Source organism: Melospiza melodia, chromosome 4 (genome assembly GCF_035770615.1).
Source record: "Melospiza melodia melodia isolate bMelMel2 chromosome 4, bMelMel2.pri, whole genome shotgun sequence".
Lineage (NCBI taxonomy): Eukaryota > Metazoa > Chordata > Aves > Passeriformes > Passerellidae > Melospiza > Melospiza melodia.
In genome coordinates this window covers 18,913,313-18,940,241 of record NC_086197.1, presented here as the reverse complement: position 1 = coordinate 18,940,241, position 26,929 = coordinate 18,913,313, and the positions used below count along the sequence as shown (strand labels likewise).

The 26,929-nt window shown below is 43.1% G+C and overlaps 1 protein-coding gene across 2 annotated transcripts in view; it reads left to right on the top strand.

The window, feature by feature from the left end:
* Positions 1-26,456, top strand: part of CREB3L2 (cAMP responsive element binding protein 3 like 2) — a 76,585-nt gene extending 50,129 nt beyond the window's left edge. The window contains exons 3-12 of one of the 2 annotated variants that reach the window (XM_063154107.1): positions 2,557-2,723; positions 4,286-4,373; positions 6,102-6,280; positions 6,941-7,087; positions 8,773-8,831; positions 9,941-10,009; positions 16,947-17,046; positions 17,934-18,060; positions 18,742-18,967; positions 19,781-26,456. In XM_063154107.1, coding sequence (XP_063010177.1) covers positions 2,557-2,723; positions 4,286-4,373; positions 6,102-6,280; positions 6,941-7,087; positions 8,773-8,831; positions 9,941-10,009; positions 16,947-17,046; positions 17,934-18,060; positions 18,742-18,967; positions 19,781-19,856 — 1,238 coding nt within the window. In that variant the 3' untranslated portion in view covers positions 19,857-26,456. Of the gene's footprint in view, positions 1-2,556; positions 2,724-4,285; positions 4,374-6,098; positions 6,281-6,940; positions 7,088-8,772; positions 8,832-9,940; positions 10,010-16,946; positions 17,047-17,933; positions 18,061-18,741; positions 18,968-19,780 lie in introns of both variants that reach the window. The other variant, XM_063154106.1, reaches the window with a different exon arrangement.
* The last annotated feature ends 473 nt before the right edge of the window (positions 26,457-26,929 follow it).

The window sequence follows — 26,929 nt, the reverse complement described above, 5'->3', positions numbered from 1 at the left end:
AGAAAAATAAGGGCTAATTACTGGCTTCATTAATAGCTCTAATTTCTCCATAGCCTTCACAATGGTGCTGCCCCAGGGGTAGCTTGACCCAGAGGGGCAAGAGGCAGCGGAGAGAGGCTCTGCCCAAGGTGATGTGGGGCCAGTTTTGACTCAAGTTATCCAAACAGGCATTTGGAAGTTGCATTTGCCAAGGGATTCTGGATTTCCAGGCAGGTACCACTTTAAAGGTTTTACCTGAACAGTGCATACACAGCAAGCTGGGAGGGAGCTGCTGCTTTTGTGTTGTGACTGGGAGGGTTGAAAAAGAGCAATGTCCTCTCTCCTGAGTTAATATTTAGGCAAGCCTACCTGTTTTTTCCCATAAATACTTCTATTTTTGCATTTCCCAGGAAGCTTTGGGAGCGTGCTCTCCAGAAGTTTAAATATGGTGTTTAGCCCTTGCAGTTAACCTGGCAGAGTGCTGGCCTTGCTGTTCTTGAGCTTCTGATTACAGGATACATATTTTTCATTTTTAATTCCTTGGTGTGTCTTTACTCAAATTACCTCCTTCCTTGCCAGTGGTGGAGGTTAGGTCCCACCACAAAGTAATTACCAGCACTGGAGATGCACATTTTCCTCCCTTCCTCCAGGCACCCAGCTTCTGCCCAGTGCCTGTGTGCTCTGCGTGTGTGTGTGTGGTCTTAATAGCAAGGACACACAGGCTGTAAGCCCACTCTTGTTTTTGTTACCTGTTTGCAGCTGAGCTCTGTTGAGATCTCACCAGCTCCATACACTCAGCTGTGAATGAAGGGTTTTGTGCAGCCTTGCAGAGTGCTGGTGGCACAGCCACAGCCCCGTGGCTGCCTCCCAGGATGCTGGTGCAGCACCCAGTTAATTCAGAGCTCTGTTGCTTTTACCAGCCCTACAGTGTGTGTTTTTGCTCTCTCTTTTAATTTCTTATGTGCAGTAAAGAATCTGCTTGAAGGCAGTAGAAAGCTTTGAAGGAAAGATCATCACTCTTCTTCCTTTTGTGTATATTTGCTTTCAGATTCCAGCTGCTCTGTTTAATGGATATGCCTCTCACAACCACTGCTCAGTCATGGCAGAGGGCTGTGCCACATGCAGCTGGGATGCAGTGCCCCTGGTATAGGATATTCTCCTGCAAGAGAAAAGACTAAACTCTTTCAGTTGGGAAAAGGAAGTTTTCTAAGGCAGAATTGCAATTTTCAAAAATGCATTTGATTATTTTGTATTTTTAAAGGGGGTTGTTAAGAGCCTTGTGGAATTGTTTCAAAGGTCGAGTCTTTCTAAGTAGTGCTCTATTATACTTCAGACCTGTGACGGTGTTCACAGGGGTCTCAGGATGAGGGAAGAGATGAGGATCTGACTCCATGTTTCAGAAGGCTTGATTTATTATTTTATGATATATATATTACATTAAAAGAATATACTAAAAGAATAGAAGAAAAGGTTTCATCAGAAGGCTAGCTAAGCTAAGAATAGAAAAAAATGATAATAAAGGTTTGTGGCTCGGACAGAGAGCTTGAGCCAGCTGGGCTGTGATTGGCCATTAATTACAAACAACTCTGAGACCAATCACAGATGCACCTGTTGCATTCCACAGCAGCAGATAATCATTGTTTACATTTTGTTCCTGAGGCCTCTCAGCTTCTCAGGAGCAAAAATCCTAAGGAAAGCATTTTTATGAAAAGATGCCTGCGACACAGATCTGGGAAAATAAGTCCTTTTTCAGCAAGTAAAACAGTGAATGGAAATGGGGAGCTAAACTTACCCTGCCAGGCTTCTTCCAGTTCTTGACAATGCTGGGCAAACCCTTCAGCTTTGTCTAGAAAAGAGTTGCATGTCTTTCTCTTGACTAGGGAGCTTTCAGTAAGTGGAGTTAGGGGATAATTCTGCTGACATGTGATGCACGTTTCATTGCTGCCAGATCAAAAATCCATCCTGAACTGTCACTTCCCAGAGGCTCTGTGGAGGGAATCAGCCTGATCACCATGGCACTGGTGCTCCTGTGAAATCATCAAAGCCTGTATCCTCTTTTGCACATACTAAAGGAATCCTTGGGGGGAAAAAATGAAGTTAAGGGTGTGAAAAATACTTTGTTTTAAAGAGTATAATCCCACCATTTGAGCTATTCGCTGCCTGCAAGCAGTAGAAGAAGCAGAAGTCTGGCTAAAGGCTATCTCTAGAATGAGGAATAGAACTGAGTCAGCAGGCATTTGGCTGTTTAGGACAGGGCTCTCTGGCTGCTTTACCCAGAGCTTGTTTAGTCTTGTTCTGCTACGCATTAGCAGCTTTCAGCAATGCACAGTGATTAGTGCTCTGTGTCTTTCCTCGCTGCTCCTCTGTGTATCCTGGGGCTAGGATTAGGTTACAGCCTGAAATGGCATGGTTGTCTGCATTGACCGAAAGCTGAATAGTAAGGGCAGAGTTTTGTTGATAGACTAAAATGTCTTCTGTGTTTGTTTCCCTTCTCTGGAAGAGGAATGACATTATTTTCATTTGTAGTCTTTCTGTTTCTGGTCTAAACATGTGGTGTCCAATTTCCTTCCCTGGCAGGTGACCTGGAAAATGAGGAATGGTGTCTGGCTACAGAGTTTACTCCAGCTGCAATAAAGACAGAGCCAGGGCTGTGTGAGACATCAGGCCTTGCTCCCTCAGTCAGTCTCACCGTCACGGCCACGTCGCTGGAGGGGGAACAGCCTGAGCTCCACACAGATGCCCTGGTACTGCACACTCTGCTCTCTCTGCACTCTTAGCTTCTCCTAAGGCTGTTATTACCAGTGAGGGCTCCTTGGTGCCAGAGCTTGGCAGTTCAGGGTGCACACTGCAGTCTGTTCTAAGGGTTTTTAATGTTTGCTGGCGTCCCACTATTGCTGGAAGAGCATGTTGTCTGCATCTTTAACTCTTAATGTTTGAATATACAACTATGCTAGCCCCAAAGCCTGGGGCTCCTGGGTTTCTACAAATATTTGAATAATTTCTAATGAACCAGTTGTGCCTGAACTGCCTAACCCACTTGCTCTATGAAGCCTGTGACAAGCTAAGTGTCTTTAATAAGACCTTGCTTTAATGCTGCCGTGCCTTCCCCTGAGCAGAACAAGACTCCTTGTTTGGATGGAGAGTTTCCCTGTTTGCCTGCAAAGTTACTTTTGTGAAGCTTTGACATTTCAGGCTGCTGCTGCTTCCGGACCCAGCAGCCTCACAAGGAGCTTTGTGATGCCTTTCTCACCACAGCTGGAGCAGCCAGTGGACATTCTTAAGAGCTCAGTTTGGCTGTGGGTGGGTTAAGGAGAGTGAACTGCAGCAGCTGGTGGCTCACCAGGCTCCCCAGCCAGCAGAGGAAGAAGCATGGCTGTTGTCAGCCCCCAGCATGCAATGTCAGTCCAGGCTGGAGGCAGTTGATATATGCTGAAAATGAATTTTTCCACTTGGATGTGGATCAGAAATAGGTGCAACAGAAATTATTTTATGAGAAACTGAAAAAAGCTAAGCCCAGGTTTCCCATCATTTTCTCCTGGCTTGAATGTGCTGTTCCCAGGACACAGTCCTGCTGTAGCTTGGGATGCTGTGATTTGCAGACTATGGGGGCCTGCTGGTGGCTCACTGCTGTTGCATGGATTGGTTACACCGGGTACTGAGAGATTTTGGCTGCAGTTAGCCTGCTAGTGTGCCAGCCTGGCCTCCTCAGGCCTGGCACTGCAGCACACAGACAGGCTCTGGGCAGAGCTTGGCAGCCTGGTGCCCAGCCTGGTCAGTGGGGCAGGCCAGGTGTGTTCCCAACTTCAGTCAGCAGTGACTGCCTCTTTACCTGCTCCTCAGCACTGTGGAAGGAGCTTGGGTCCCAAAACATGGTGCTCAGTGACTGGACCTTGTTCTTGCTCCCAGATGACAATGGCCTTTAGGATGCTCTCCCTGACTCCCAGGGGTGTTCCTGTCCTTGCTCAAACAGAGCCTGCAGTCCAGCAAATCCTAGCAGCAGCTCTGTTGCTAAGAGAAGTAATTGGAGTGGGTTACATGTTAACTTTCAGTCTGAAATGTCATCTCTGAGGCGTAATCTTTTATTTTAGCTAAATATAGCAGTAAGAAAAGCCATAGTGGGAGTAGTCAGGGCAATATTCTCTGTAGCCTGGTTTAGCAAACTGTGTGAAACAGTTAAAGCTTTGCCTGTGGCAGAGCAGGAGGAGAGGAAACATCTCCATTTATGGAGAAGTAATCCTTGTACCCTTCTATCAAGACTTTAAGATGTGTGCTCCAGGTTTTCATGCTGTTAATTTCTCTTTTCTAGATGAAACCACTGACCCAGAAAGTTCTTCCAGAGATTAAATTGGAGCCCCATGAAGTGGATCAGTTCCTGAACCTCTCTTCTAAGGAAGGTCTGTTAAATACCAAATGAAAATGTAGGACTAGATGTCCAGCAAGTACAATAAATGTACTTTACCCTGATTAAATATTTGGATTTCTTGTTCACTATGTCAGATTTTAGGCTGAAGCTACATTTTATAGGGATTCAACTCAGGCTATTGAAGAGCCAGAGTCTCTCTGATCCTTTATGTGAAGTTTTTTTCTTTCTTTTTTTTCCCCCCCCTTTTTCATCACAAAGAAAATTATTCCTTTTTCTCTGAAGGATATCAATAGTTGTACTGAAGGAAGCTTGAATTATTCAAGTAAGGATTATTTAGGATAGAAAAGAAATCAATTTGAGGAGACTTAGTTAAGATATAAGAAACTTCACTGTTAACCTCTGATGCAAAAGCTGGATGTGAGTTTATATGAAAACAAAAGTTAGGTGAATCTGTTTGTAGCATATTAGTTTTAGGAACAATCATTATCTCTTTGTACTTGCACTCTAATGTGAAAGGAGGAGCAAAGATCCCTACCCTGAAAGCTAAACACAATTAAAGCCATGAAAATTTGGAAGAGCCAAATATTTGGTGTGAGATCTGAGCAGATAACTGCATTTCAGTTAGAAACACTTGATATTCTGTTAGTGAATTAATTTCTGTGAGTAAGTAGCACTGCTCCAGGGAGAGAAGCAAATGATGCAGCAAGTGGATAAAAGGATATCTCAACCCAGGTGTAATTTGTTTGCTCATTTTGTGGGATTAAGGGCCTTTCTGTTTTTTAAATATGTTTCTTCTTCTGGCAACTGCAAGAGCAGTGAGATAAAAAGAGTACTGTAGAATTTTTTTTGACTATTTTTCTTCCATCCTCCCTTACCACCCATTTGATCTTTTCAACTCAAATTTACAAAGCATTACAGAAGTGGAAGGTGGCAGATCAGCCCTGTATCTTCCTACTTCAAAATTAAATTGCTGTAAATTTAGCTCAGAGAAAGAGTGGCTTCGTTATGGCTGTTTTGAGCATCTGCTAAATTGTCCATTTAGTCAGAGTGGGTGAGACATGCCCTGTTTCTCTTGGTCCAGCCCCATTTGATCATAAGCAGCACTTTGGCTGACAATCCTAGAGCAGGTTCTTTTGGCTGCAGCTGAGGTTATTTTATGGCCCTGGATAGACACTGTGAGAGAGGTTCCTGTGGTGGCTGCCTGTGCTGCTCCTGCTCCATCAGTGCACTGAAACCTTTGCTGTCACTGGGTTGTCAGTCACTCCCCAGCTGTGCCAAATCATGTCCTTAAGAGGCCTTGCTCTCCTTCCTGATCATGTAACTCCTTGGATGTGATCCCTTCCCTTGCAAATACTGGCAGATTGTTTAATCCATGGCAAAGTTAGGAAATGCTATTGTTTCTGGAGAGAAAGTATGCTGGCTCAGAGCCCTTCTGTTAATATGGTTTCCCAGGAACAGGGAAACTTGTGCTTTACATTATACATGAACCTCAAAGCATTTGAAGAAGGAGCTGAAGTGTAGGTAGAAGTGACTGGAGCATATGCACAGAGCCCTGTTTTGTCTGTCAAACCTAAAGATAGCTGCTGCATTTCATTCCTTCTTTGGAGACCTGCATGCTCCAAACCTCTTCCAAGTTGCCACTTCTGCCTGATCCATTTTTCAGCAGACACTCCAAGTCCTGGGAGCAGTGTGGTGGTGGCAGTCTGAATGGACACCTTTAACCCTTGTGTTGCTTTGTGTCTGTGTTGCCCTGTAGCAGTGGATCCCCTGCACTTGCCTCCCACCCCTCCGAGCAGCCACGGCAGTGACTCTGAGGGAGGGCAGAGCCCGGCGCGGTCGCTGCCTCCCTCCAGCCCCGTGCAGCTCCAGGCCACGGCCAAGGTCGCGTCGCGCGCAGCCTCGATGCTCTCCAACTCCCCTCTCCTGACTGCACCACACGTGAGTTGAGCTGCTCTCTCCTCCACCGTTTATCTCTGTGTCTTTTTTATTTTTTTCACTTTTTAAATTACTGGTTTTGACAGAGATTTCCTCACTTTCTGTTGTTGTTTTGATGAATTAATATCTGGTCAAAACTGCAGATCCGGTAATTCTTGCTCACTGGTCTGTTCTGTTCCACAGGGAACAGCGTGTGCCTCTCCTCCAGGTTGAGACAAGGTTCACCAGTGTTATTAGGTTTATCCCATCATGAACTGTGTTTTGCCTTAGGGCCCAGCCCTGCTGGGTTGACCTGTCTCTAGTAGATGTGCATCTGTCCTCTTGTCATGTCATTAGCAGGTGGTGATCTTCAGGGTGGGAATTTCAGTAGTGTTTCTCATGTGTATCTATCCCTGTTTGAGCCAAAGGCAGTTATACTGTTGCCCTCAGAGCTGGGCCAAGAACAACTGTTTTGAGGAAATCCTGTCCCAAAGGTTTGAACTCAGAATGGAAGTTACCTGAAAGGTCTTCCACACATTCCCAGTTGCAGGAGGCTGTTCTAGTATAACAGATATAATCCTGTCTGGAGTGGGAGACCTGCTGCCTCTCCTCTCTAACAACCCTTTCTTCTAAGATTGTGTGCACTTACTGTTTTATTTTATTTCATTTCTATGACCCTTGAAGAAATTACAGGGGACTGGCCCCCTCATCCTGACAGAGGAAGAGAAGAGGACACTGATAGCAGAGGGCTACCCAATCCCTACCAAACTGCCCCTGACAAAAGCAGAGGAGAAAGTCCTAAAGAAAATCCGCAGGAAAATCAAAAACAAGGTAAATGTTAGTTAGCTTTGCTGGCTGGGTCCTGCTTGTCCTTCATTTTAGAAAATTCTGCAGTAATGGTCCGTGGTACTGTTGAATGCTGCAAGTTGTCTTTTAACAAAGTGCTTTTCTTTGTTCCTGAACACATCCATCAAATTGTCTGTCAGTGTGAGTGTGCCTCAGTGTAGGTATTTACCTGACCCCGTTAACAATAGAGTATTTAGCAGGCAGGGTATCAAGTTGCTGTGGCTTGGCTCCATTTAAAAATCAGAACAATCCTACCCTTTTGGTGGGCAAAGAGCTCTGTATTCTTTGCATGATGAGGAAGGTGTTCTTTTCTGTTTCCTGTTTTAAAATATGACACTGTATTTCAGTGCACTGGTCTTCTGATCACTGAATTCAGTGACTTGTAAAGTTGATACCAAGGATGCCAAATTCCCTGCAAGTTTGTTTTTTTCCTTCTGCCATTGAGAAGATCATAGTGATAGGGAAGAATGCAATTTTTTTCAGACCTGGCCAGCTCACTTATTCTAGAGGATTTTAGCACATATTTCATGGTTACTATATTCTGCTACTGGTTTTAGCAGATAGAGGTGTAAATTTGGGCACACTAAATTGAAATTTCGTCTTGTACTGTGTTTTCTCAAAATTTTCAGAAGTGATGTTGTGCATTTCATGCACCACTTACATAGAATTAGTCATTTATATTAAGGAGAAAACTGGAGGTCCTTTGGTCAAAGCCTGGCTTGGAAAGCAGGGTCAGCTCAGAGTAGGTTGCTCAGGGTCTTGTCCAGTCACATTTTACTGCTGCAAAGGATGATGAGTCCCCTGTGTCTCTGGGCACCGTGTTCCCATATTAGGACACTCCTGTGGTAAAAACAAATAAATAGAATCCCTAATGTGTGATGGGAATTTCCTTTGCTGCAGCTTGTATTTGTTGCCTCTTGCCATTTGCTGTGTGCCTCTGAGAGCTCTGACATCATCTTTGCTGCACGAGATAGTTGAAAACAGCAATAAATCAGATTCCCTCCTTGGCCTTCTCTTCTTCAATCTGAACAAGCCCATCTTTTTCTTCCTTTCCTGAAATGTCATGTGCTGTGGCATGCTTATTATAGCAGAGCCCTGCCCCTGGGCCTGCTTCTGTACATCCAGAGGATTTGTTTCTGAGCCATGGGCTGCACTGCTCTACTCAGCTGGGGTTTTGCAGCCACCAAGCAGAGGGGCAAGAACCCATCCTCTGGACCTGCTAACTGCAATCTCCTTCATCCACATTTGGCTGGCTGCTTTTCCAGCAGGGGAACACTGCTGACAGTTGTTTGACTTGTTCATCAGGACCCCATGCTGTTGTCTGCAAAGCTGCTTTCTAATACATTCATGGGCTTTTTTCCCTCCTGGATGCAAGACATCATGCTGGGATCATCTTTTGGTATTTGTCTTGGGATATTCTCTCCAGATGAATCTGATTTCTTTTTTAAGGTTAGCAGGGGATGATCTTTTTTTGTGTGATTGAAAGGAGGAGCCTTGCTTCAGAATGTGGAAATAGATCGAGTCAGTGCTTTGCTTGCCAGGAATAGAAATGAGAACAAGACAGATGCTAGAATCCAATGACACTGGGGCTTTTTACCAGTTTATTAATTCATCTCTGATGCTTTTGTTTTCTGTACAAATATTTGGTGTTTTTCATCCTTTTTCCTTAGATCTCTGCCCAGGAAAGTAGAAGAAAAAAGAAAGAATACATGGACAGTCTGGAAAAAAAGTAAGCCAGCCTCCTTCCTGTTTGAAGCAGGCCAGTAGCTCTAGCTGTGGGACTGGGGAGGGATCCAGCTGTGGCTGCTGGGACAGTTCCATGCACAGAGTGCCAGCTGCCATCTCGTGGCAGTGACTGAGAAAAGGCCCTGCTCCTGGCAGCTGCTTCTCGGGGTCAGGACCGTGCTAATGTGCCAGCAAACACTTCACACCTTAAATTAGGCGAGACCCAGCTGCATTGGCCTTCACCTCAGGAGACTGTGTTGGCCAGTGGACAGGCAGTGTTCAGGGAAAGATGGATCCAGAGTGAGTGAGCTCTGTCTTCCAGTGCAGATGAAAACAGAAATAGGAAGTGGGTGAGTCAGGACTGCCTGGGAAAATAAGCAGGACTCAGGAAAATAGCATGTGACCCATGGACTTCCCTTAGCAAGCAGGAGCCAAACCCCCAGTTAGTGATTTATATCCCAAATTTATCTTTCTTCCAGGAGATGAATATTCTAGTATTACTCTTATGCAATTCACCAGATGGTTCTGTTAAAACTCTTGTACCATCTTTGGTGATATCCTTGATGTAATTTCCATTTTTTTCTTGTCTCTTTATAGCTCTGTCTTGCTTCCTCAGAGTTACTCTTCTGAAATTCCACCTCATGCATACCAGATATCAAGGATATTTTCTTTTCCCTTTTTTCTTCTTGAAGCTATTCAGGATGGTTCTGTTTGTTTTCTTAGGAGTCACATATTTTACTTGAACCTCTTACGTGTTGTATGACAACGTCCTTTAGTTTGGGGATTTCAAGGGTGGTTTGGAAATGGGTAGTGTCTTGGGACAGTCTTGAGCACTGTCCTTAATCTCATGGCTTATTAGCCTTTAAAAACTTGAAATTTGAGGCTCTGATTTCAGAAGCATGGCATTTGCCAGACAGCTAATGCAACTTTTGCTTTGTGTTTCATGCAATGAAGTGTGATTAAATATTGCAACTAAGGTTCATTGGTGCAATTGTTTCTTTAAATGCAGGCAAGATCTTGGAGCTCTCAGTGAAAGCAAGTTTGGCTTGTTTTACAATCACTTGAACAAATAACTGATGTTTTAATATTTCTCTTTCATTGTGCTGTCTCCAGAGTTGAGACCTGCTCAAATGAAAACAGTGAGCTGCGTAAGAAGGTTGAAGTCCTGGAGAACACTAACAGGTAAGGTATGGATATCATCAAACAAAGCTTGGTAGCAGGATATCACCATGAAAAGTGAAAATCTGGAGGTTAAGAGATCAACTGAAATGGGAACAATAGCTGTGTCTGATGGGGTTCATGTCAGAGAAAGATGTGGAATGCCAGTTACTGTGACTGCAGGGATATAAAGCATGGAGGTTTTGATGTCATGTCTTAAACTGCTTCCCCAGCCTGTGGTGTGCTTGAGAAACCTTTTAGCACTCTTCTCTGAGTTCCTCCACTGCCCAAGGGAATGTAATTAGCAGTACAAAACAAAACAAAAAAAAACCCCTACAGTCCAGCTCTCCCAATTGTCTTTATTTAGTGAAATTTTGCCAGGAAGCCTTAATTTGAGACATGACACTTCCAGAATTAACAGTGCTGAAACTCAAGAGTCATTATTATTTCCTTATGCACTACTAGATGTCATTGCAATTACTGTGTACCCTTCTAACTATCTCACACCCCAGAATTTCCTTCATTTGGAGGGGGAAATCATCATCTTGCTTCTTCATTTCTGAAAAAAGGGGTGACTCCATGGTGGCTTTTTCAAAGGACACATGGCAGAAGATGTTGAATAGCTAAGCTTTTAATTTGATGTTAGCTGAGAGAGTGCAGTGTCAATCCTGGCTTATGCTTTGTGGCAAATTCCAGTGAGTAGGTACCAGATGAGCCCACCCTCAGCTCTTCCCAGTTAGAGGCATTTGCAGTGGTGCCTGAATATTACCAAGGAGCATGATGGTGACACTGATGTGTGGGGGGAAGCTGGATTTTGAAGATAAGACCCAGGATCATGGAAAATGGCCCTAGAGCTGATCTGGCAGCCAGTGCATTGCTAATTGAGTGGCATGTGTTGTTTCTAATCTCTGGATCCAATCTCTAATTTCATGAAGCCAGACCCTGTAGCACTGTGGCTTGTTGCAGAGTGTCTCCCACACACTGCTCATGCAGAAAGACATCTGCTGCTTGCTTGAGGAGAGCCAAGCCATTCCTGTGCCTCTTAGATCATCCTCCAGGGTTTGACATAAAAGAACCAGCAGCTATTCTGTAGGTGTGGAGTAGGGATGTCTCACCCAGAATCTGTCCCAGAAGGTACTGAAGCCAACTTCTCTTAAGAAAAGGTGAAGCTATAGATTATCCCGTTGGGGATAACATGTTATCAACCTACTGTTGTTCTCCCCAGTTAAAATAAATTTGGCCAGCTGTTTTCATCTCTAAGCTACTGAGGATTCACTCAAGCTTTGTTGTCCATCCTTTCAGAAAGGACCTTTGGCATCTTACCTATTATTTGATTATCTTAATTCTTTCAGCTGAATGCTCTAAAAAGTTTTAGGCAAGTGGTATGATCTCTAAATCCTTCATGCTTTCCCCATGTGGGATGAGTTGCATTGTTTCCTTCCCTCTGCAGTAGCATTGATATTGATCTGTAATCTCATGCAGAGAAGCAGATGTTCATCCTTCTGCACTGAAATTCTTGTAACTCATGGCAATGCTGTTTTGGCTATTTAGATATCAACTGTGTCTAAAATCTGCTAAGGCTTATGTGTGAAGTGCTGAGAAATTTGTTAAAGTGCCTGCTTTCATCAAACCTCAGTTTTGTAACATATCATATTATAAAGTTTTTCACCTTAACTCCAAAAGGCCACTTTTCCTCTTTACTGTATAATTGTGCAATTCTCTGTGTCATGCAGAGAATGGTTCCAGGCCCTGGTTTAATGTACATTATCCACATCCTACAGTGAATTCAAAATGTCTCATTTTCTCATTGGTACACAGAGCTTTGGCATGACATCCAGAAACTGTTCACATGTTTCAGAACTTGTCTTCACAGCATCCTATAGCTGGAACTTTCATCTCCTACATACAGTCAGGAATCCAAGGAATCTATTTGGAGCAGTGGTGGTCAAAATTATTTAGTGTCAGTTTGGTTTGTCAGATATCCAATTTTATATGTTTAGGGCTTTTTTTCTCAAAGTACTTAGCTCAGTTATGCACACATGTATCTTATTTAATATGCCCAAAGCAGAGCCCTAGTTGACTTTAGCTTTAACTTTGAGTATTCATTTCAGTAAAAAATGAAGACATTATTGAACATATTATCTAAAATTAGATCAAAGCTCTTCTCCCATTGTGAAAGACTGTAAGAGGGGAAGAAAGATAACAGGAAAAAAGGATTATGTGTTAAAATGATGCTTTCAACTGTAGATGTAGACAAAGTTGGATTTTTACCTTGTTGAAAAGTTGGGCTACAGTTGCTTATCTAGAAGTTAATGAACATGTATTACTGTCTGTCACTATCATGTTTGTGTAGTCTAGCTGGATTGAGAGGAACTGAAGAGCAATTTCCAAAACATACAACTATTGAACAGCAGTTTCCTTTCAGTATGTGCAATCAGATTTTAAGAGTATGTTAATCTATATATAGAAAACATTTGCATAGATACATACCTAAGACTTAAGGGAAACCCTGCTTGCATTTCAAAATCTGGCTCCAAACCATGGAAACATGAGGATTTTTTTCTGATAAAAGTTTTCCTTTGTTACTCTCAGTAACATGAAAAAAATTAGAAGATTCTTCCTTGAAAGCCAGCCTTAGCCTGAAAATCTGGGTTTGAAGAGATGTAATGTCAGAGGTGCAGGTGTGGTCAAAAAAAATGTATCCAGGAGCATCTCTTGGCATTCACACATCTTAAAAGACAAGGCAGGAGGCTGGCGATCAAGATGCCAGAGTTTTTAATTCTCATTACTCTGAGTGGGTGAGTGCAGCATTTTTGTCAGCTTTAGTATTAGAACAGTAGCATATGTTACCTCTCCTCATTTGTGTGACTCAATCCCTTAAAAGAAACCCATCCAAGTTCCTTCCTAGGCAGTTTTCTCAAAACTAAGCAGGCACATTATTCCATTCTTACCTGTTTTGTCTTATTGCCACAAGTGAGCCATTGGTTTGAGTAGCATCTAAGCTCTCTCAGAAAGCAAAGGGTGTGAGAAGAAGCCGTGTTGGGTATTGAACTAAGTTGTCCCAGCCACCAGGAAGGCTTGACCCACTCACATTTTGGCACTGAGACCAAAGGCAGAACCTGCCAGTGATCCAGAGGATTGCAAACATTCTCTGACCACCAGTGTTGTCTACCTGGGAGCCTGTGTGGGCTTAAAGACAGTTTTGAAACATCTGGTTCTGGGTATCATGTGTTGAGAACTGCTTTTGCTTCTCACTTTTGTTGATTCTGTATTTGTAAGTATCTTGATGATCTCTTTTCCTGGAGAAATGATAGACATAGGATGCAGTGCATGTGTGGATGAGAGTGTCACACATGGACAATGAGTGCAGGTGGATGCCAGAGTTGCTCCCATGGAGTAACAGCAGCCAGCTGTGCTGGTCTGCACTAACAAGCACCTTAAAGGCAATGTCTTGTAAATAAAAATAGGATATTCTTCCATTTCTTCAATTCCCAGTCACCTAAAGATCAAGTTGCACATCAGCCTGGTCCACCAAAGGCTTATCAGCACCAAAGCTGCCAGACTTCACTGATTTGATCAGTTGTTTATTCATTTGAGACTGATAAAGTCATTTTAGCAAATTGTTTTCAAGGAGTAAAGGATATAGGTTGAAGTTGCAATGAGATATCTTGCATCTAACTTCAGGCCATCCTTACAATAGCTTGGCAGCCCTGCAGTAACTCCTTACTTACTTACTTACTTACTTACTTACTAGGTTTTTATGCTGAAACAGCTTTTACGAAAAAAAATAGTGGAGATTTTCTTTGTAATTCAAATGAGGGAAGATTGTGGATTTAAGTGGTCTTTTAGTTAAAACTTTACTTTGGAATTTGTCCCCTTTGCTACAAATGGGACAGGCAGAGAAGGAATCTCTGTAGAATTAAAAGACGGAATATTTTTCTCTCTCCTTATCAGAGTTGGGTTTTGTTCCTCACACAATAGGAATAATCCTCTAAAAAGTTTTGATTAGGATAAAGTGTTTGATGTCCCCTAGAAGATGTCATTTGTTGTTTTTTTGTTTGTTTGCATCAATGTTGGATTTCAAAGAGAAATGCTGACTTGAGGAAGTCTCCCAGGTGGTTCTGTAGTGACAAGTTTTCTCTCCTTAATTAAAGTATCACTGGAAGCAGAAGGGAAGGCTTAATTTGCTCCATACTTTGGTAGTAAAAAGGCCTTTTCTGAAGATGAATATTTGTGAATATGAACCAAAACTAAGACATCACTGGCAGACTGAGTTTGCTGGCAGCATGTGGAAGGAAGTGCAGGAGTCTTCAGGCACTTTACAGCTTTCCTCTGAGGTGCTTCCATTGGCAGGGAAAAGCGTGAAAGCTCACTCACACCTCCTACAGAATTGACCCTCTAATTGAATATCCCTGGGAAACGTGTCAGACACAGTGAAAATAATCCCTGTGGGTGCAAACCCCCTTAGCATGCTGTCTTGGCATTGCATTTTCTCCTGTTAGGACTTAGCCATAGGCAGTGTATTCCACTAAAAGCATTTGTGGCCTTTCTGCTGGTATTTAGAGGGAGCATCAGAGATCTGCTCCTTTTACCTCTCCTGGTCCAGATCACCCTTGCAGCTGTCCAGTCACAAGCTTTTGCATCAAAATCTCCTTTTGACCTCAGAATCCAGTTTTCCACCATTCCAGGTTCAAACAGAGAATAAATGCACCAAGGAGTGTCTCATTTTGGCAGTGGCAGGATAAACTGATGTCATCTCTGATCAAGCTTGTTTCTTGTTCTTGCCTCGGTTCTTGCTCACAGTTTGCAAGTGCACCTGTATCCTGTCAGCTCCAAACACTGAGTCCTTGTCTGTAGAGAAGGAAACAGTAGCTCTGCTCAAACAGATAAGTGACTGGGGGAAGAAAGATATTTTATGTGGAGGAATTTGGTAAATAAGGTGGAGGATGAATCTTCCTCTGTCTGTAGAAGACCTCAGAATACCTGCCTAATTACACTTTCCAAAGAGGCTGTTTTGTAATCAGCTCTCTGGGCCCACTCTGCCCAACAGGTTTTTTAAATTGAGCATGAAAAGGCAGAGATGAACAAACTGAGGAGAATTGCCTCTTCTCTGTTGATTTCCTCACCAGCCATTAGCTGTTTTCTCACTGACGCCTCCACAAAAAGTGGCAGGAACGATCAGCATTTCAAGGCTGCTGCTGCCAGCCCCCAAGCTGAGGAGGAGGAGAGCTCCTTCCTCCAGTGAGTCAGGCCTGAAATTGGGGAAAGATTTAGTCTTCCAAAATAGCACAGAAAGTTGAGGGTTGGAAGGGCGTTGCTGTCTAACCCAGCTGGTGGCACGAGGTGGGAATACTGCAGGAAAGGTGTTCTGTGCCAGGAAATGATGTGCACAGGTCTGTGCCATGCAGTGGATGGCAGGAGGAACTGAGGAGAGATGCCAGAGGGAGCAGGGAATTAGGGATGGTCTCATTTAGGTGGTGGACACTGTTTGTATCTCTTCATTTGCCTGTGGTCTCTGTATTACTGAATAAAGGATTGCATTGGGCATATTGCTCTCTTTTTTAAATACTGAGTTGCAGAGTAAGCCATGCTCTCAAGAGCATTCAAGATATCCTTTCTTAACAAGGGGTGAAGGATCTGCTGGCCCAGATAAATCTGTGCTGTGAGAATGCCTTGTGCTCGTTTCAGAATGTATTCCTGAAGTCCTTGAATTCATTAAACCCTAATTAGCAGTGAGCATTGATGATTAAAAAAATCTATGAAAATAGGCAGACCAGTGTATATTGAGCTGTGAAGGCACCTCTGGGTCTGTCCTACAATTAGCTTTTAGCCAGTTTGGTCTTAAAATACTCCTTCTATTTTCTCTGACATCCTGACCTTGCCTCTTGCTTTAGCTTTTGACGTAACAGCCTCCAAAACTGTCTGGAGTTTCTGTGGGGTATCCTCCACATTAGATTGTGAAACTTACAGGAGAAGTGAAAAGTAAACTTGGGAGCAAATAGAAAATGTAGCATCTTGATACAAAATTGTGCTGTATTTGTGTTGAGGACAGGCATTTGGGTTGCTGATAGATTGTTAAAGAGACTTATGGGAAAATCCTGTACCGATCATACTTTGAGATCATTTCCCATTTAAATTACTGTGTTCTGACTGTAGAAATTGATGCTTCAGCAGAAAAAGTAAAAAAACCCCAAAAAATAGTGAGAAAGGCCTTTCTGGTCTGGGACTGTTGAATCCAGCCCCAAGAGGATTGTCATTGTTGCTGGGACCTCTGAAAGACACAATCAGAGGAGCCACCTGAAGCATCTGCAATTTTTGTCAACTCTGCAGGATTTAACAAATAGCATTAAAGTGTTTTATTTAATAAATGAATGTCATAAGTCTGTGCCTATGTCTGGTTTTAAGTTCTTCTCTTTAAAAGTCAGCCAGCATGTGTTCTAAACAGCTAAATAGCAAGATTTTGGGAAAAGGGGGTTTTGATAACCAACTGGATTATCAACTAGAGCAGTTGAAGGTTTTGAAAATTGACTGAGCAGTTATAAACTCGATTTTGCACCTTTAAAAATAATGGCAAAACTCCAGCTGAATTCATGACATTATATGTGCAACTGGTCACTTGCATGCAGAGCAGTTTCAGTTGTTAATGTGCCATTTTGTATAGAAACACTGAAAATACAATTTTTATTTATAAGAACTTACTGAAAGTACTAAAGAAGTAATTGATCAGGGACATAAGCTGAGGGAAAAGCAAAAAATCTTGAACTTTTCAGTGCTAATACATGTAAAAACTTTGTAAAATTAAAAACATTCCTTGCTAGTAATTTTAAGGAGAAGACTTTAACCATCTCTACCTTATCCTAAATGCTGTGTTATTTCCATGTGTGGAATTTGGAACAAAAATCTATTTAACCAGCAAGCAGGTCAGTGTGTGTGATGCTTGTTTGTTGTCTTTGCCCTCCAGAACTCTTCTGCAGCAGCTGCAGAGACTCCAAGCTGTGGTTGCTGGCAAAGTGTCCCGCTCGTGTAAGGCAGCTAGCACACAAACAGGGACCTGTCTTATGGTGAGTATTCCTAAGGCTGGGGATTCTGAGGGAAGGAGCATCTCTTTCAAGGCACATCTCTTGTTCTGCAAAGCCTCCCCATGGCAAATTTGCAGCTTAGGGAACTCCTTATCATGATTTAACAATTTTGAGGGAGGTGAGACTTGTGATTGATGAAGATTAATGGTTGTGGGAAGGTACTGAGTTCTGGAGGAGACTGGGCCTGTGGTTTTGGTTGGGTGCTGCAGTGATGAAAGAAGGAGCAATGCTCTTCCAAGGGTCCCACTTTATTATTTCCTGCAGTATTATAAGGTGTAAATGGTGTCTAGGGTTGTAAAATGAAAATGAGGGTGACCTTTGAGGCTCGTACTTTTGATACTAATAAAAATAAACTTGCTCAACCAAATCAAAATATGACTGAGGCTGTAAATCTACCTCTGTCCTGTTTCAGTTGTAGTAGTCAAGATAAGAAAATGAGTAGAATGAAACATTTGCTTTCCCCTTCTTACATTCAGCTATCAAGTTCCCTTTATACCAAAAGTGCTGTAAATTGATGGAAATAATTTACAAGGCATGAGCTGTTCTCCCAGTCTAGCCTCACTGTCACTTGGAAGCAAAACTGGGGCCAGCAGCAGAAATAACTTTGGAAATCCTCAGCAGTGCCTCTAAGACACACATGGCATCTTTATCTGCATTTCAGCTTAGTGAGTAAAAAAGGCAGCTGGTCAGAATGGTGCAGACATTGAAAACCAGCCCCAGCATTGAGATATGCCATTTGAAGCACTGAATTGTCATTGTGTAGGTGCCTTTGCTAGGTGTGCAGAGGTGAGGATGGCCCCACATGGTTTGTTTTGATAAAGTGTCAGATCTCAGGTGCACTCACCTCTCCTGCCTCCTCCCTTTGCCAGATGGTGGTGCTGTGCTTTGCAGTAGTTTTTGGCAGCTTCTCTCAGAGCTATGGGCCATATCCTTCTGCTACAAAGATGGTGTTGCCCAGGCAGCATTCCTCACCAGAGTCCTACACAGATTCCATTGGTAAGTGACAGCTATTCCAGTCTTGCTCTTTCCTTGGTTGTACTTAAGCACTTGTTTTCCACACCCATTCCCAACCCCCTTCTCAAGCACCTCTTGCATTTCTGCTCCTTAAATGGCCATTTTTTAATGTATACCTCTGTTTTTCTAAGAAGGATAGCTTGTCTGATGCTGATGGCAGCAGACTTCATAAAAATGAGCAAAACTTTTTCCCCACTAGCCTGCTTGGTACTTCTGTTTAAAGACTTTTTTGTCTCTGTTTGCAGAACTAAAGTTAGTGGTCTGTGAAGGGTAGCAGGGTTTCTCCTTGGTAGCAGATGTTCATAATGTTAAAATGCACAAATTATTTCAGTGGCTGTTTTCTTTGCCAGTGTCACCAAAGAGTCCAAGGACTGAATGGGGAACTGTTAGTATTACATAACCATAATGAAACAATATATTATCAAAGTTATTATTTAATTTTATCCTTGTTTTTTGAATAATTTAGGGCTTTTTGATCCCTACCTAGACCATTCCTGTGGTTTCTTTCTTCAGCTCTCAAAGTGCCCCACTTAATCACTATGAAAAGAAAAGGCCTTTGCAGCTTTGGCTCTGCCCTAACAGTTTCCATTTCCTGAAATGGCCAGGGTTGTTCTCTGAGCTGTGTGTTGCTCATCTCATTTTGCCTTCTCTCTTTGTATGCAGTGAGGTCAAGGAGCCTCCTAATTTATGAAGAGCCTCAACAGCTGGAGGAGCCATCCAGCGCGATCTCCTTCGCAGATCGCAGTGACCGACAAACAGACACCTCCAAGTTCACAGCACTGTCCCTGGAGGCTGTGCCAGGGACACAGCAGGATGAAATCATGCAGTTCACAATAGCCAACGAGACCAGGCTAGAGAAATCAGTGCTGCTGGGCCTGCAGCAGCACAGGTGAGTGCAGGGTAGGCTGCTTGTCACACGGGTGTTCTGTGTCACTCTTGTTCATGCCTAAAGGACAGAGGTTAGGCTAGCACTAACACTTCATGTGCTGGGCACCATGAAGCATGAAGGAGGAGTTTGGCTTTTATCTGGAGAGCCTATAGGCAAAGTCACTGTTGCTCTGGCGAAGTGGTTGCAAGAGAATTGTAGTAATACATCTACCAAATTCAATACTTCTGCCAGAAACCTAACCCCTGTAAGCCTGTTAGTTGGGCCTACCCCCTTCTTTAAAGCACTTACTTGTGTGCTTCCCAAAGGAATAAGCTTTTGGCAGTTGTATGGAAGTGTGAGGTTGTGATTCACTGGAATTTCAATGAGGTTAGGGCATGAAGAGCTGGAGTTTCTCACAGCAGTGATTTTACTGAAGCATTACTGCTGCAAGTTTGCAGGACTCAGTCTCAGGAGACAGACATGTACAATTATCTGACTACTTAAGTTCTCACACTGAATTCCCTCACTTTCAGCATAAATGTAAGGGATTTTTTTTTGTTTGCTTTTTATTTTTAGCATAAATGTAAGTTTTTCAGGCCTCTGAAAAGAGAGTCACTGGTTTAAATATATATGCTTTCATCTGCTGCACCTTTGCTTGCCTAGAGCCAAAGAGATGACTACTTTAGGATAATTCAGTATGTTACCAGACCCAGCTAACTGACCAATACCTTGCTGGTAAATACTGAATGGATCTTTAGCATTAGCAAAATCAAGCAGGATATGTACTTAAAAACTTACTGTTAGCATTAACCTTTGGTTTTTTGTTCCCTACAGAGTCAACTCGGAACTAGAAGGAAATGAAACACTGAAGATAATTGAAATAGACAGAAGAGTCAATGCCACCTCTTAAAAATTAAAAAGGCCTTTTTTCTTGACTTCCCTCCTTCCCACATATTTTCAACCAAAGTTCCCCTGACTTGTCATCCTCAGTGAACCAAAGTACAAAAGAGAGGGAGTTCAACTTCTGCATTGACTGATGGGGCTGTGACTACAGATGGGATCTCTTGTCTCTGTAACTCCCTTCCTCACGTGGCACACAGTCCCTGTCTCTGCTTTTGTCCCTTTCCTGTCTAACACTGCAAGGGCAGCACTGAATTATGATGGCAGATGATGCCAGCAGTGTGCCAGTGACTGTGTGTGCCTGTACATGCACACAGCCTGATCTGAGCACAAAGACATTCTGGAGAAGGGTGAATTGTGCAAACCCAATGGGAGCATGTGGGTGATGGTTTTCTTGGGAGAAGGTAATGGAGAGAGAGAGGAGAGGCAGCATGATGGTGCTTAGAGTCTCACCACAGCTCTGTGCCTGCAGGTCTGCAGCCCTGGAGCCTTTTGGGGGATAGAGAAGCATATGTGCAGCCTGCTGCTGAGGGGACAAGAAAGGGCCCTGACACTGCTGAGCTCACAGCACAGGCAGGAGAGGGCTGGTCCATGATGCTGCTGGATTGTCCTCTCCATGCTCTTTCCCCTCTTCCCTGCAGTCTCTTCATCACTTAGCAGGATAGGCTTCTCTGTGCATTGAATGCAGTCCTGGTGGGCTTCCCTGCTTCCACCCTTGAGAAATTAAGCAAAGATTAGTCACTGTCTTACCACACACTGTGTGGGAGAATTACACTAGTTTAACTAAATCTGTTTAGAAAGCAGGTTTTGTTACATTTATGCAATAGTTTAGATGGATGCCCTTTAGTCTGCTGAAGGCTAATCTATTTATCTTAAGTCAGTTCCTTTCCAACAAACTAAATCAATGTAAGGCTTAAACCAGAAGTGCTTCCTGAGAGGAGTGTATGGATTTAATTTATTGGCTTCTAGCTGGTTGATGAAAATTCTTGTGTAGACCCCGTCTCAGATTGTCTTGTGTTTTCCTTTCCTTGCCATCTTCCTGTTACTGTTGTAAATAGTATTTATTAGCTTTGAAACATTCTGTTCAGGTAGTTGCAATGAAGAGAACTGAGCTTTGCTAACCCTTCAAGTGATCTGGGCAGACCCTGAAATTGGACAAACATCACTGAATGCCCGTTTCCTCCCGTTAAGCTTGAATTGCCCTAAAATAAAGCCAGGTGTCTTGTTTTCCTCTTACCTGCTTTTCCAGAGGTGTGCCAACTGCTTTGGGTACAGACAGGCCAGTTCACACCTAGAGGTGGTGGATCCTGTATTAAGTGTTGTTTGCCAAGGCAGCCTCTGATCTGAGGAGCTGATTACATGGGCAGGAGACCTGTCAAAAGAGGAATGAGATGAGCGCATGAGGGGGTGAAGTGACTGACCCAAGCTCAGGAAAAAGCCAAGAGCAGCATTCAGGTCTGATCCTGGTCCAGCCCTCTTCTCTGTGCTTTGTTCCTTCTTGTCCTATGATGTTCTTCAAGTGCCCTCTCTGTCTCTCTCTCAGTACCCTGGTCATGCCTTTGCCTGAGCTGTGCTTCTTGCAGTTTGTCCTTGCAGGGGCATCGTTGAACTCAGTCCAGAATTTGTGCAGGGTTTTATCTGGTTCCTGCAGAAGGGCACTCATGCTCCATTGAGGATGGATCTAATGTGAAAATCCCTAATTCAGCAGGCTAGCAGAGCTACTTAACAGTTTACCAGAAGAAGTCAATTAAAAAAAAAAAGTAATTTGAAGCTCTTTATTCTTTTATTTTTTTTCCTAATGATAAATAAGGGAAAAACTAACCTAGCCTTACAAATAATTTTTTACTATGTACAGTAGATATTTCTTGCAACTATTCTATTTTGTAAAATATTGAATTTGTATTTTATTACAGCAGCTGTCACACCAGCTCCTTCCTTGTTCTTCATTCTCCTTAGACTTTCTTCCTTCAGCATCCTATTTGCCACCCTCAGGCCTGACTCAAAATCCAGTGAAATGAATTGAAGGGATTTGGTCTATTGGAGGGGACTATGGATCAGTCCTCCCTGTGCCATTTCAAGAGGGTGTTTCACATCAGTGACAGTGAAACAAGTGCCTGACTCCATGAGCTCGTTCTGGTGTGCAGATTTGCCCTTCTAGCTAATTCCCTATTCTTCTACCCAAGTGCCTTATTGTTTTACCTGAGGTGAGAATGAGAGGAGAAATGCTGTTGTAGTCTGCTTTGCAAGTGTTCCCATCTTGGCATGGGTCAGCCTCCACCATAAAGTCTGTTTCCCTTCACAGTGATCCTGCTGCATTCTCTGCATCATTCCAGTATCCATTAACAACTTTTGTATGTGTGTTTTTTTTTTTTTTTAATGGTTTTAAGACAGTGGTCACTTGTGAGTGCCACAAGGGGTGGCTGCATTGCTCAGCCACTTGAGGTCAGCAAAGTGACAGGAGAACATTGGGATTGACCCCAACTGGTCAGCTTAAGTGGCCAAGGTCATAGTTTAGAAAATTCCTTAATTTTTTTTTTTCCCAGAGCACCCTTGGTTTGCTGCCTTTGAGGGCAGCCAAGTGGTTGAATGTTTTGCACAAGAGGCCCCAGGGTGTGAAGCCAACACCACTTTCCAGCCTTGCAGTTTGCAGTGTCAGCCTGAGCTCCTGCCCATTGCCAGCTAAATGGATCACCTCCCATTCCAGATACAGCTGGTGACTCCTCTGTGTGAAAACCTAAGTGGAATTATTTCTCAGCTCTTAAAGGATAGATGGCTTTGCACAACCGAAATAGCTCCTCCTCTCTGAAGCCATCTGCACTGGCCACCATTAAAACTTTGCCCTTTTTTAGTTTAATTTGGGCATACTGGTTCTAATCTGGTTGGAAGATAGTCAATTGTGTTTTCATCCTGAGCATTTGAAACTGGCCATGGTCTAGGTCAGGCCTCTGTACTAATCCATCCAAGCCAGTTTGGCCATTCTGATTTCTTGTAAGTATTTGATAATCTATTACTATAATCTTAATTTGTGTACTCCTTTAAGTTATTTTTAGGTACTCTTTTTTAGGGAATCTCTTGACCTAGCACACACATTGCTTGGGGATTTATTGTATTACATGTTAGTTTAGAATAAGGAAAAGCTTTGCTTCACTGTGCTATCTTTGTGATCATTTTTCTTCAGGGGCCTTAATGGAACAGGTTTCTCTGCCAGGGGCCCAGGAATCCCCTGCCATCACCTACTCAGAGGCTGTGGTGTGGCAAGGACTCACGACCTCCGGAGGGGGTTTGTGTCCCTGTTCTGTGCCTAGCAGGGGACAGGAGAGGCAGGACAAGGTGCCATTGCCCTGCCAGCCTCAGCATGCAGGGATGGGAATGCTGATGCACTGCAGCCCACGTGGGGAGGCAGCTTCTGTGCTCTGAGTTAGGGGCACAGGAGTAGTGAGGCATATCAGGGAGGATGCCAGTAAGTGCTTTTAGTCAGTTCAGCTCTATTACTTGAGGCCTTAGCCTTGAGCCAGTGTGGTTTTTCTGCTGATCAGTTACCTGGTGCTGTGGAATCAAAGGTCTGTGTTTGGACAGGGTAAGCAAGGCCTTGTGTACTACATAATTTTCATTTCCAGTAGAGGACTTAAATGATAAAGAGTCCTCAGCTGTAAGGTTAAGTTGCTCACCAGCACAATTTTATACACAGTAGTAAACTTACCTTTTGGCCTGTAGCTTTAGAGCATGTTTAGATCTGCTGGGTCTTTGCTTCTAGGGAGATAAGCTATGAAGGAATATAGGGCATTATTTTATATATATGTATATTTTAAAAGTCTGAATCACAGGGCATGTGACGTTTCTAACCTTGTTACTGGGGTGTAGATAGTGTTCAGTTCTTTTCCCCCCCAGGCTATTTATATTTCTTTGCTGCACTTCTTTCATTTCATCTGCACCACTCAATATTTTTCAGCAGCACAGACTGATGGATTAGGCTGAGGTTCTTAGGCCAGATCCCAGCTGATACAACCAGCATGGTGTTCACACACTGCTCTTGGAGGCTGCAGGTCTGATTTATACTGACAGGGGACCTCTTCCTCCACATCTCTGTGTGTTGCAGTGTATCTTAATGTGTTCTTGATTCTTCTAACATAGACCAAAAATTAATCTAAAAACTTTTTTTATTCCTGCTAAAGAAACCAACCCACCTCTCCACTCCCATCCCTCCAAGCTATCAGTGGTGAATTCTGTCTAGACACTTTTAGAATGTAGGTCAAGTGAGTGAATGATGCTAATTGCTACGTTGGGAGGGATTTCCACTGAGTATTTGGGCTCTAGATTCTAGCTAATGCCAAGAGGCCATTGTTCAAAACCCACGCAGCTCAGAACAGAGGAATACAGAGTATTTTTATACTCCTGGTGACTAAAATATTTCTTTCTCCAGTCACTAATTAAAAAGGGAACATTTTGTGTTCTGAAGGTGAAATGATAGGTCAGTACTTTGTAGCTACTGAAGTTGTCCCAGCCTATATAACACTGTAGTGCTATGATGTTGCTGCTTTGCACTCTCTAGCATTAAGGTTTGGCAACTTTGGGGGTTACAAAGGGGTATGAACTGATGTATGTGTTAAGTAAGGTCTTTACAAAGAAAATGTAAGGATTCAGTTCATCTTGTAGCTTTCACATGGCCAATAAAGTGGCATTGAGCATTCAGAGAATTTGTTGAAGGTTAATCCTGATTAATACTGCATTGCTTAGGTGATCAGCATCCATTGGAGACTCCAGGATTGAGAGGCAAATTGCAATTTGGTTTTCTCATTTTTATGTCAGGTCTTTTTCTGCTTTACCAAGGTGTGTGTGTATATGTATATATATATATATATGAATCAAATTTCTGTATAGAAAAAAGTTCATCACGCAGGAAACTCATTTGTGATGCTGTTTGGATCTGATGCTGAATGGAGTTTGGATATTCTTTATTAGCAGTAGTCTCTTATCTGCCTTACAACCAATCTCCAGATTCTTCCTCCAAGAGCTGCAACTAAAGAGGTGAGAACAGAACATGGGAAAGCTGGATTTGTAAACCTGTCTTACAGAAAGGGTGAAAGGAAAGGCAGGTGAAGGAACTCCTTGCATCACAGGGAAGCCTTCTAGCTCTTGACTCCATAAATCAGCAGTAATAGCCTAAATCAGCAGTGATAGTCTCTTTCATTAGTTCCTTGCTAGGTTTAGGTTCACTCCTTTCCCCTTGCTCTTTAGTGCTATGCAGTCCTGTTTATACATACCTGACCTTTATGTTATATCCCACTTTACCCTCTAAACAGCAGGTGAAAATCTTTCTGAGCCTTAGCAGTCCATAATGCAGGGAGTGGAAGAGAGAGAGGGAGAAGCAGAGGCAGGTACTGAATTTTGTTAAACAGAACTCTGCTCATATCTGACTTTACCATAGCAGACTTCAATCAGTGGTGCTGATGTAGTGGCATCTTGCTTTCTTCATTTGTACAGTTAGAATGAGTGTGTGTGTGTGCATCTGTGCGCATGTACATTGTGAATATCAAAAGGTATCAAAACCACAGAGTTTTGAGTTTTCTTCTTGTAGTAAGTGTTGCTAAATAAAGGCATCTGCCTGATCACACAGGGCACTTTGGGCTTGGTGCAGCAGAAAGTCCAGGCATTTCTCTCTGAGACCTGTTCACATTCCACATCACTGAGCACTTGTAAAACTGTTGTGTGAATTGCTCTGAAGACTGTCCTGTGATTAATTGTTGACTGAATGTTGTTGCACTGTGTCATTTTGTGTGTGTGTCTAGATTGTCTGGCCTTTCCAGACACCAGTTCTGGCTTGGTACAAAAAACTAATTATTTTGTATTCTGGTATCATTTCTGGTCTGCAGAATTATGGCTTTGAATGCTTTTTTTTATTATTATTTTCTGGTGTCAATTGCCTTAAAAGGTGGCCCCTGGGAGCACTGGTGCCCTAACCACCCTCAGGCACAGTGAGATGCAATCCAGGGGAAGCAGTTTCCTCTCAGAGGGTGCTGCAAGTACATCTCAGTTTCCCTGAGATTCACTAGGCCTTCCAAGGGTAAATTACCTGCTGGTGCTCTCTTGAGGAGAAGTATCCATGGCCAATTCCATTGCCTTGGGCTGTGCAGAGCAGTCACTGCTGTGACACCCCTAGGGCACTTCAGCTGGTGTTTGCCTTTCCCTCTGTGCATGTGGGTGCAGAATAGGTTTGTGCAAACATGTAAAACTGTCTAAGATGACAGGGACAGTGATACCAGTGCAAAAGCACCCCACTCCCCCCTCAAAACTCCTCAGTAAACTTCACTGGGGCCTCTTCTGACTGCAGATATCTCTATTCTCTTGCCTTGTCTATTTAACTCTGTGTCTGTGTTCAGTGACCTTGCTATTTTTGTACAAGTGCTGTCATCTGGATACAGTCCCACCTGATTGTTCACACTGCAAACATGTCCATTGGGTGGAAAGAAATTGCTGTTTTTCCTTTTTTAAATCATCTGCCTGATTCTGTGAGAGAACAGACTACCTGCTTTTTTAGCCTAAACATGTATGTAGTGAAGTATGTTATGCTTTTCATTTCTTGCAAATAAATATTTTCTGTAGAAAAAAGCAATTGCTACTTGTTTGATTTCCTGATGACTGGAAAAAATGTGGGCCCTCGACTTTCCCATGTGTGCCAGCGTGTGCAATGTGTCCATTTAGTAACTGGTAATTTAGTGATAGAAAAGGAAGGATATGGGGTTTTACTGAAGTTTTACCCTTCCCTTTTTGAGGTTGGCAGAGAATTATATCTCAGTAATGAGTGGCAATCAGGGCCAGCAGCATTTAACAGTGATAATGACACTCAGTGCAGCACTGTGCTACAGCCCCATTAGGGCTGATGCCAAGGGGGCATTGCTTCAGCCAGGGACACTGAGGAGCTGTCACCTGGAGTGGCAGGGCTGGCTGGGGCTCATCTGGGTGGGCAAACAGCCCAGACAGGGAAGGTGAGGCCTTTCCCTGCTCTGGGCTTGTTCAAACTGGAGTGAACTCTTAAATAGCACTTTTTGCTTTGGCTTTTTGGGATGTGTTCTTCTGCTGGCCTCA